Source organism: Pelecanus crispus, chromosome 13 (assembly GCF_030463565.1).
Source record: "Pelecanus crispus isolate bPelCri1 chromosome 13, bPelCri1.pri, whole genome shotgun sequence".
NCBI classification, from domain to species: Eukaryota; Metazoa; Chordata; class Aves; order Pelecaniformes; family Pelecanidae; genus Pelecanus; species Pelecanus crispus.
The window spans coordinates 13,383,852-13,394,576 of NC_134655.1; the positions used below are offsets into that span (position 1 = coordinate 13,383,852).

Consider the following 10,725-nt stretch of genomic DNA (forward strand, 5'->3'; position numbering starts at 1 on the left):
TCTGTGAAAAGGCGCATTAAGTACATTACAGGATGAATGATAAATCCAGTTAAAGCATCCCTGATTCCTATTTGAGGTGGAAAAAAAACCTGTTAGTCTATCTTCCTGTCATCTTTTGTCACCTGGCATTCATTGGCACTCTAAACGCTCTTTACTTTTAAGAAAAGTTGTAACAAAACCACTGTTGTATTTGAAGGGCAATGTGTATACTGGGAAAATCTAAGCTTTTTCCTCGAGAAAAAAGCCCACACATGCTTTTCATTCTCTTTGATTTCTTGTCCTCTGCCCCCAAATTTCACTGGGAGGTAAAAGAAACAAACAAAAAAAATGCACTTGGTCAATCAATAACAGTTTTCAAAAATGTCTTTAAATAGTTTTGATGCAATGAAAACACTAGTTAAAGCATGTACTCGGCATGTATGTACCATGGCTTGTGCGCTACAATATTGCAATATGTGCCGGTCTCGTTTGCATCAAGTATGGCAGCTCCAAAAAGTGAGCAGAAGTTACCAGTGGCAAGGAGTCTCTCAGTAGTCTATCAGATGCACACATACAGGCATAGGAAAGTAAAGCAAAATACAAAAAACAAAACAAAACCTCCTTTTAAAGGTATGGATCTTTACACGATGCCACATTGTGTGAAAACACTTTGGACTCCAGAAGAATCACAGCCTCATCATGGTAAGCAAATCAAACTGCATATTCAGTTTCCTCCTACTAATTACAAACCACGTATTTCATTGTTTTTCCAAGATCTCTGTTAAGTTCCTTCTAAGAATAACATTTAAAAGCATTTTTTTTTATATAGAAATAGTAAACTAAAATGCCAAGTATGTCACATAAGCTTAAGTTCCCTGCAGAAAAACTTGCGTGCAGCTAACACTGGCAAACCGGCTGAACAGAGCCTTCATGCTATGTAATTTACATCTGACACAGAAGTGAACACAAGCTTTTTAAAATCAAGAAATAAGCTTGGGACAAAGAGCACACAGCTAATGACGCTAGCACAAGGAGCACCGCACTCCAGCGCAGGACACATGTTGCAAGCATAGGGTACGCATAAAGAACAAAAGCATTTAAAGCTTTTTTATAACTCAAGAGTAAATATGATGGGAATCACAACTGTTTATAAAGAGTAAACAGATACTGACTATTCACTGGTTCTTTCAAAAAAAAAAAACAAAACCAAAACAAAACAAAGGGACATCAAATTAAATCAGAAAGAGGGAGGTTCAGAACAAATAAGAGGAAGCATTGGTTCTCAGGGTTTGAGGCTAAGCTAGGAATTCCTTAGTACAGGCTGTTACAAATACTGAAAGTTTATAGGACTCAAGAAGAGAACCATTAAGCTTATAAAAGAGAGCTCTGTAGCAGCTGCTAAATGAGACAATACCTCTGACTCCTGAAACCTCCCAGCACTCAGAATATTTCAGGTCACTACCTTACTCTACTCTTCCTGAGACAACAATTTGGCAGATTTTAGAGAGCGGATCAAATATGACTACTCTTACATACCCCTGTAAAGGAAAATCCACTCTCAGCACTGAAATAAGAGACCTTTAGAAAAGGCTAACTCATCATACGCCAACCTTTTATTATACCCGCTAGGAGCAGAGGTCGCCTTAAATTTGCCACGGTACTCCTAATGTGGATTGGCATCAGCCTGACTTCAGAACAATGCAGCCCAACCTTCAGACACTGTGGAAGAGGCACGAGCAGGACCTGCCCACGGGGCCATTCCCACTTCCCGCACATCCCTGAGCAAGAAACGGGACCAGAGAAAAGCTTGTTCCAAAGCGTCCGCCTTCCCCGACGCCTCCAACATCCCCGAGCCCCCGGATGAGCACGTTCACCTCCACAAACACCGCCGGCTGCAGAAGCCGGGACCTGCATCCCATCTCCTGCAACCTCTGGAAACAGAAAACAAGGCGCCCCGCGGCCGGGCGGCTGAGCGGGGTGCTCTTCCTCCCACGCTCGCCCTTCCCTCCTCCGGAGCCGGCTGCTTCCCCAGCGGGGCAGGTGCCGAGGAGCCGCGGGCAGCGCGCCAACAGCCTCCCCCGGCGAGGAAACGGCGACCGCCGCAGCTCCCAGGCCGGGAGAGGCCGGCGCCGGACCCGGGCCGCCGCCCCGCTGACAGCGAGGGCCGGACGCGGCGGATCTTCCTCCCCCGCGCGCCTCCCCCCGGCGGCAACGCCGAGGAGGAACACCCGCGGATGCGCAGAGGCGCCAGGGGCCCGCGGAGGCCGCTCCCCCACCGACGGGCCCGCGGCCGCAGCACCTCAGTTCACCTCACGGCCCCGCAGTGCCCGCCGCGGGCCGCGCCGCCGCACGGGGGGGGGGGGGGGGAGGAGGGGCAGCGGGGGGAGGAGGGGCAGCGGGGGGAGCCGCGCCGCCCCCCCCCCCGCGCACCGGCACCGCGCCCCCGCCGCCGGCCGCCTCCCGCCCCGCGCTCACCTCCTGCGCCGCCGGCGGCCGCTGCTCCCGGGGCGGCGGCGGACCCTCGACCCGGCCGCACCCCGGCGCCCGCCCCTGCCGCCGCCGCGCGCACGCGCCCCGCGCCCGCCGCGCGCAGGCGCCCTCTGCCCCGCCGCCGCTCCCGGAGGGCCCGCCAGGGGGCGCCGCCGCGGGGCCGCAGCGCCCCTCCCGGCGCAGGGAGCGGTGGGACGGGGAGGGCGCCCGGGCGGGGCGGAGCGCGGCCCGCGGGCTCTGGCCGCCCCGGCTGTAGGCTTGCAGTACCCGAATAGTTCAGTACGGTCGGCAAATGGTGCGCGTCGGCCTCCGCCTCCCTTCCCAGCGCCGGGAGGTGGTACAGAGCGAAACCCCCTCGGGGATCCCCCGCCCCCGCGGCCTCCTTGTCTCCCGTCGCTTGCTCGGTTTCGGTCTCGCACCCGGGCAGTTTCACGCCTATAAAGGTCTTCGCAGAGGAGGACGTCAAGTCCCCGCCGGAGCTGCAGGCAGCAATGACATTTCCCTAACGCCCGCAGTCCCCACCTCCCTCCTAAGGCCTCCCGGGCCCACCTGCCCACCACAGAATGAGCGAGGTGCTGCGGGGGGTCGAGGTCAGCTCATCCTGCTGCCCTGAGGCTCTGCATGCCCCAGAAATGCCAGCCTCAGGCAAAGCACCAGGCTGTGCCGCCCCAGCCCCAAGGAGGCCTGGCACAGGCACAGGCTGCCTGAGGTGCAGACGAGGGGGCTCCTCCTGTTGTCCTGCCCCAGCCAGGCACAGGAGACCGAGACACAGATGGCAGGGTTCAGCCCGCTGACGTTTCTTAAGTGCTTATCAGGCATTTCAGAGTATAACCTTTGCTCTGAGTTTTTATTACTTGCCCCTTCTGACTGGGGAAGAGGGCATGCTGCAGCCTGCACACAGCTCTGGGCTGGGTCTGCTCCTCTGGAGCTGGTGCCAAGGACCCCGGCAGCTCAGGAGCCAGCACTGCTCAGCTGCTGAAGCACTTGACTGTCAGTTGCTTGGTGTTCCCGTGTCCAGCTCCTCGTCTTCCTCCTCTGACCAGCCCAAGCTGTCATCCGAGTCCTCCTCCTGTGCTGCCCCAGGCTCCTCTGCGTTAGCAGCCACCTCCTCCTGCTCGCCACGGTAGTGCGACCTGCTTTGGGGGAGCTCCAGTCTGACCCAGGAGCCAGGGCTGGCTTTGCAAAGCGTGATCTCCACCTTGGTAGGGACCATACTCACAAAGCTCTTCTCTATTTCAATGACCTAGAGAGGGAAAGGTGCACTGAGCTGGGCAGGGGCAGGCAGACAGCACATGCTCATGCTTTCCTCTACTGGCAGAGCCCTGCCAGAGGAGAAGAGAGATCTCCTCTCCTCTCTTCTTGTGCCAGGAGACAGAGCAGGATGAAACTTGGGCTCCAGCTGAGCTTCACGGTGTTAGGTCTGAGCAGCACCGCAGTGCTGGTACAGAGCTCAGGAGAGCTCAGCTCAGCTCAGCTCGGCTAGCCACACCGCCGTGCATGGCTGTGGTACAGCTCTCTCCCCACGGCAGCGAGCTGCGCTGAGACACGGGCATACCCACACCCTGCAGCACGCTCTGCTGCCTGTGGGCACAGGCAGCACGCACCAGAAATAAAGGCAAGAAATGCACATGCAAATTCCTGAGTTATCACTGCTCCTCCCCAGCCAGCAAGCGGCTGAGAAATCAGAGATCGAGTCTCTCCCCTCACACCGCTACCTGCCCGCAGGCACAACATGGTTGCAGGGGGAGACAGGGACCTGCTGGGGCAAAGACCCTTCAGGGCAGTCTGGGACCAAACCCAGAACACCTACAGAGCCAGCAGCGATGTCCAGCTCTGCTCTGCTCTTAGTCCGGGATTAATTGGTGCAGCCACCGGCAGCCTCCTTAACAGCCCTCCTCGCAACCCCTAAATGCATTTCCTAGCAAACCTGGCTATAAATGCCGGTACCTGGGCCGCCTGGCTCCAGACAATCCCAACAAGAGCAAGCCAGCACTGTGGCAGTGTTTAAATGAGAGTAGCCAGGGTGCCTCAGGTAGTGCAGAGCAGTCAGACAGGCACTGAGCCCAGGCACAGTCCTGGCGTGGCTCCCAGGGCATGTTACCACTATGGGATCAACAGAGAAAAACCTAATTTCCCCATCAGCCTTTGCTGCTATAGAAAACTGGAGCTCCAGAGATAAATGGATCCTCTCTGCTGTGACAGCTGTGGTGGACCTGTGTTCTCTGCAAGCCTTCAAGAGCTGGCAATAAATCACACCAAGGGAGGGACTATGAAATGGCTGTTTGTTCCATAGATGTGCCAGCCACAGATGAGATGGCGTCCCGAGGGTCACAGCATTTCTATGCCATAATACAGTCAAAATCTGCCTCATGCTCCATGCACAGGAAGGACTGTGCAGAAATTGCAGCAACAACCACTGTGCTGCTTTTTCAGAAGTCTGAGAATCCTGACTACACAGAGAGTAATTTCCTTACTGGGAGCCTGTGTTTGGCGCTGCAAACACTTCTCCCAGAGCACAGGATGCCTCACAGCATTGCAGCCCAGCCCCATGCAGACTGCTGGAATAGGGAATCAAAGCAAACAGGATCTTACCCCCCAGAGATCCAGTTCTGCCTGGAAAATCTTATTCCCTTCAAAGATGACATGAACCTCAAGCTGAAAGATCAACAGAAAATTATCTGAGTGGGTAGCACAGCACTGCCAGAGCTCTTCCCCCAGACAGTGCAGCTGCCTTCCAGCACCATAACGCATCCCACATCCTGGTTCCGCTGTAATGGTCTGGCAATCTCCTCGGCACCTGGGAGCATTTCACCCCCTTCAGAGCATGCCGGGTTCACTTCTGCCACCAGTTGAGGGGTTCAAGGCCAGCAAAGCCACCCACTGAGGCTGAAAGCCACTGAGCTAGAGTGTCTGGGCAGATGCTGCTGAGCTCTCAGCTCAGGGACAGCAGGTCAACAGTGCCAACCCCAGCTGCAGCAACAGGCCATCAAAGAGCACCAGGCACCCGGCTGGCTCCTGGCTGTTGGCTCATCAAAATCAGGTGCCACCAAAGCACACATCCCCAGCCCAGCTCTGCCGGCCCCACTCACCACGGTGCGGTTGGCTTTCACGCTGCTGAGGGTGGGTAGTGGGTTCTTGGCATAGACTGTCACCACCACCTGGCTGCTGGTTTGGTGCCAGTCCTGCCGGCATGACACCGCCTTCTTGTCCTGCTGGGGCAGAGGAAACCATCATGGCATGGCATCTAGCCCAAGCACACCCCAAACAGAGGCGATGTCTGTGCTGGAGGATGCTCCTTTGCACGTCTCCTTTGCAGAGCACTGGCTGAGGTTGGCATCAGGAAGCAAGATCAAACCCTGCCTTTCATGCACGTTTTTGAGGGGAGGTGGTTCATGCAATGGTGGGCAACCCTTGCCAGGCTGTCCCATGCAACATGGAGCATCCGTGCTTGGTGTTGCTCCAGAAGGTTGCGTTAAGACCAATGACATCCCGGCCTTGTTCCAGAGTCACTCTGCTGTGCCCAAGCTCATAGGCGCTGTGCACAGTCAGGAAACTTGGTCTGGAAGGCAGTGCAGGGGCTGCCGGACATGGATCATGCCACCATGCTAAATTTGGGATACAGATGAGCCCCAACTGGCCACGTTTCACCTTTCCCCCACAGGACCCCCACCTCATCCATGCCACAGGCAGCTTTGGCCCCAACAGGCATTTCTGAGCATCACCAGACAGACCCTCAGCGTTGCCAGCCAAAGAAATGCCCCAGGAGGAATCCCAGCCCCAAACTCAGGTGACAGCACAAAGCCTCTGCATCACAACATCACAGTTCATTCACTGCAGCCTCCTTTACATCCACTATGTTTTCTGCTCCAGGACAAAGAACAGACTGGGCTCAGAGGGAGTTGCTCAGAGCAGCGCTGACTCAGAGGAACATGATGCACTTTCAGGGATATCCTGGGCTGCTTTGGTGCAACTTTCCCAGCTCAAGCCTGTTTCCAGCCAAGAGCTTTCCTGAGGAAACTTACACACAGAGACACAAAATAGGGAATAGGGATCTTCTTATTGCCCTGCCACAACACCATGTTGCTATGTAGATGAGGTCCCTCCTGGGAAGCAGTTCCAGAAAGAAAGCTTCATTAAAACCAAATTCAGTCATCTGTCAAAACTTTTGCGGTTTTTTTTTTTTGCAGGGCTTTTCCCATGCTCAGCTGCCTGTCCCTGTGCAGCAGCATGCAGTGCTGGCTACGCTGTGCCCAGGGCCAGCTCCTGCCTCATTCAGCTCCCTATTGCACATCTGCCAGTTAGGTGTGAGAGCTGACATGTTTTGTGAATGCAGGAGCAGCATTTTAAACAGCAGATGGGTGAAGATTAGGCATTCAAACCCTGTGCGGTCATCTGTCGGCAATTACAAAAATTAAGAGAATTAAATGCAGAAACCCCTGTGAACGCAGAGCAAGGGAAGGAGCACTCCTCAGGTGCCAATAATGGCACTTTGCTCACACAAGTCACCCCTGCCAAGAGCCCCCTTACCCCTTTCCCTGTCCAGCAGTGCCGCCCGCTGCTGCAGCCTGGCTGCTCCAGGAAGGTGCTGAAGTCTGTTGTTTTGACTCCACAGCAGCTCCAGTACTTCATCCTGAGGAGAGCGGGGTGACCTGAGCAGGGAGTGCCCCACCCCACAGGAGCAGGAGAGGGGACCACAGCCAGCTTTGAGGTGGTCGGGGAGAAGGGCTCGGATCCAGCAGCTTCCCCTGCCCACCTGTCACCCAGGGGGCTGTCACCCGCAACTGCACCAGCCGTGCTGCTGAGGCCACACAACCTTGCAATGCGGCACTTCCAGCCCTCAGCAGGGTCAGCTTGCTCCCCGGTAAAGGTTTGTTTCTTACCCCTCATGGAAGACGGGAACGCCAGGATGGAAAGTACAAACCTCTGCGTCACTCTCCGGGCCCTGGTAGATCTGTGGAGCGAGAAGCAGAGGAAAGTTTTGGCTGTGCCCCTGGCATGGCACAGCCAGGTGTCCACCCATCAGTGCCCATCCCTGCATAGGCACAGCATGATGCCCAACATCACCCTTTTGCTGGGTCCCAGCATCCCACCATCCCATACTCTGGGACAACGCCCAGCTGGCAGCCTGGCACTGGTCCCTGCTCCCTGCTGGCAGGGCAGCCACCCTGACCTTGCTGGGACCCCAGTGTCACCCCCGTGACCCTGACAGCAGCCCTTCTGTATGCCCTCTCCCAAACACAGCCTGGTCCCACCCCGGGGCTGGGCAGCACTGGGACACTGGGCAAGTTTGGACACCACAGAAACTCATTGAGAGGTTGCAAGGGGCCATTTGTCCATCCTGTCCCTTCCCCTCCTTCCCAGAGCATGTCAGTCTCATGTGCTCATCCACCTCCCGCCTTTTGCTGCCTGCTTGCTCCCCTCTCTCCTGCTTTCCAAGCATGCCAGCCCTCCTGCAGCTTGGTCCCTCTGGTGCATGCCTCGAGCCAGGCAGACAGTCCTACACAAGTCGATCTTGGGGCAAGACAGAGTGGGCTGTGGTGCATTAATTAAATGCAGGTGGGAATTCTTCCACATGCATTTTGCCTACATGCCCATATCCCGAATGTGCTATATTTCACTGCAAGCAATTAGCAGCAGTGAAACACAAATGTACCACCAATTAGGAATCTGGAAGCCTCTTGCAGGAATGTGGCTGGGAGGCAACAGAGGCAGCCACTCCAGGAACAGGATGAGCAGGAGCATACAGAGCCAATGGGCACTGCCAGCTCCCACCCGCCAGGCACCTGGTGACAGCTGGGAGATGAGCACCGATGCCAGACCAGTGATGCTCCTGGCCATACAGCACAGACCGTGCGAAGATGGGACCCTGCTGCGTACTCACCGCTTTACAGGCTGCGTTCTTGCAGGTGGTGCCAGCTCTCACCTGGGCAGCCGATGCCCCTGCAAGAGCAACACAGCTTCACCCTGGGGTACACACTGCCCGCACCTGCCCCCAAAACCCTCCCCATAGCCCTACTGCCAGCTTCCCAGCTTAGCACGCACGGCCCCTGAGCACAGCCCATTGCAATGCACCTCCAAGACACAGCTCTATGGGTTTGCAGGTGGCTGAGCATGCAGCACCTGCCATCCTGCACTGAACCTGCCATGCAAAAACCCATGCTGAACTTGCCACGTGCAACCCTGCTGCCCTCCATCAGCTCATCACTACCTGTGCAACTGCCCTCAGGTGCCTCATCCTTGGAGGACAGGTTCAGTTTCTCCAGTGCCTGCTCCAGAGACCTGGATACTTTAATTGGCAGCAGTTGTCTTGGCTCATCAGAGCTGGGAAACAGCAGCAGCAAAGGCAGTTTGGTTTTGCAATTTAAGTGTCATTGCCTCTCCTGAGGAAGCAGCAGGGCAGGACATGTGCAGAAGAAGCAGCACAGCAGGGTGACACTCTTAGCTGAGCCTGTCTTACCTTGGTCTTTCCCGCTGCATCTTCTCAGCTGATTTTGGTCCTTGGATGATGAGCTCCTCTGCTGGTTTGGCCTTTGGCTTGTCTGAGGTCTCCTTTTGGCTGAAAGGCTCAGGGGGCTTCTCCTTGCTGTGAAACCCCTTTGTGCATCCCTGAGCAGCAGAGGCAATCCTGATGCCTGCTTTGCCCTCTCTAACCTGGCAGCTGCTCCCAAACCCTGCGAGTTTCCATGCTCTGGTGGTTCTGCGTCCTGCAGGGATGGGCTCTGACCCTGCACCAGGGCAGGGGCTGCATCCGCAGGGATTCCCGGGGACAAGACAGTGTAGCAGCCTCACCAGGGCCATGGCAGACAGGACTCAGCTCTGCTGCACCCCAGCCTGGCAGCTGGAGGGCAGCAAGAGTCTCCCCCACGTCCCCCAGGCCTCCACTGCCTCCTTCCCCCCCCAGAACAGCTCAGATATTCACACCTGTGCTGGCGCTTAGGGCATTTGTGTTCATCCCACAGGATCCTGGTGGGGGATCCCAGCCCCTTTGAGCACCCTTCTCCGGGAGCACCTGCCCTACACTTTGAGAGCAGCACCCTTGCTTGCAGCCTCCTCGGAAGCAGACAGGAAATCCCTGGCTGGCAGGGCAAAGGGGACAGCCGTGGCTTGGAATGGGGATGGGACAGGGCAGGGCGGGGGCAAGGAGGAGAGGACGGAAGAGCAGCGGGTGCATTTGGTCTGGTGGGTCGCTCACCTTTATGGAGAGGAACTCGGAGAAGTCTGTTGTGCGTTTCTTGCAACAAGACCAGCCCTAGGCACCGGGAGGTGACAAACTGGTCAGATGTGGGCAATCCAGACTAGCACAAGGTCCCTCCCTGCAGCTGCAGCCCTGGCTCCTGCCGCACTCACCTTCAGGGCATCATGGAAGATGGGGACGCCTGGGTGATACAGGCAGGAATCTGAAAAGGGAAAATCAGGCATAATGTTTCAGAAGGAGCAATCCTGCCCACAAGCCATCCGTGACGCCTGGCAGCTCCTGAGCCAGCTCCTGCTATGCAGGCTGCCTGCACTAGGCTTGGCTCAGCCCTGCTTGGCAGCTCAGGCCATGGCACGGTGGCCAAGGACGCAGAATGGGAAAGCAGCACACATTCCCACTCACCCCGGTGCAAGGCAGACAAGCCCACTTACCCTTGGCGTTGTGCTCAGGATCAAACGTCTGCCCGCAGCCCTTGTTGTAGCACAGCGACGCCATAGCTCAGGCGTACTTGCGGCGTCCTTCACTCCTTCCACAAAAATCCCATCAATCTCATCCCTGCCTGTGATCCCCTCTCTGCTCCCCCGCAGTTTCCAGCCCAGGCACTGGGAGGTGGCTTTGCCTATCTTTGGAGGCAGCTGGTGGGGGTGGCTGGTAACTGGAGAGCAGGCTAAAGATGGACATAGCAGCTGACAGGACCCGGCACCCATGTTATCTTAAGAGGCATTTCTGTCTTGCCCCTGTGCCCAGCAGAGGGAATGGATGCTGCGGGGGGGCTCCGCACCCAAGGTGGGCAGAGGACCTCCCATTGCCTGCCACCCCACCAGCATCCGGCATGGAGGCATCGGCACCACCCCAGTGCTCACACTCGGCTCAGGGTAACCTGTGACTCCTCTTGACCAACTGCTCTCAGTTTCTTTACCATTTATAGAAGCAGCTGAAAGTTTCCTGTAAAAGAAGGGAAGAAACTTCCCAGAGTCCCAGGGCAAAACCTGTGCTGATCTCCCCCGGCCCCAAAAGGCACAACCATCTGCTAGACAGAGGCACCAACAGATCAAAGCAGT

The 10,725-nt window shown here is 56.4% G+C and overlaps 1 protein-coding gene across 1 annotated transcript; it reads right to left on the reverse strand.

The window, feature by feature from the left end:
- Nucleotides 1–3,435: 3,435 nt before the first annotated feature.
- ITGB1BP2 (integrin subunit beta 1 binding protein 2) lies at nt 3,436–10,213 on the reverse strand. The gene is made up of 11 exons (XM_009478638.2): nt 10,096–10,213; nt 9,817–9,866; nt 9,662–9,718; nt 8,927–9,075; nt 8,678–8,790; nt 8,351–8,409; nt 7,350–7,420; nt 6,997–7,099; nt 5,559–5,678; nt 5,062–5,124; nt 3,436–3,712 (listed from the first exon to the last, which is right to left on the reverse strand). The coding sequence occupies exons 1-11, from the start codon at nt 10,157–10,159 to the stop codon at nt 3,461–3,463; spliced, it is 1,101 nt and encodes a 366-aa protein (XP_009476913.1). The 5' UTR covers nt 10,160–10,213; the 3' UTR covers nt 3,436–3,460.
- Nucleotides 10,214–10,725: the final 512 nt, after the last annotated feature.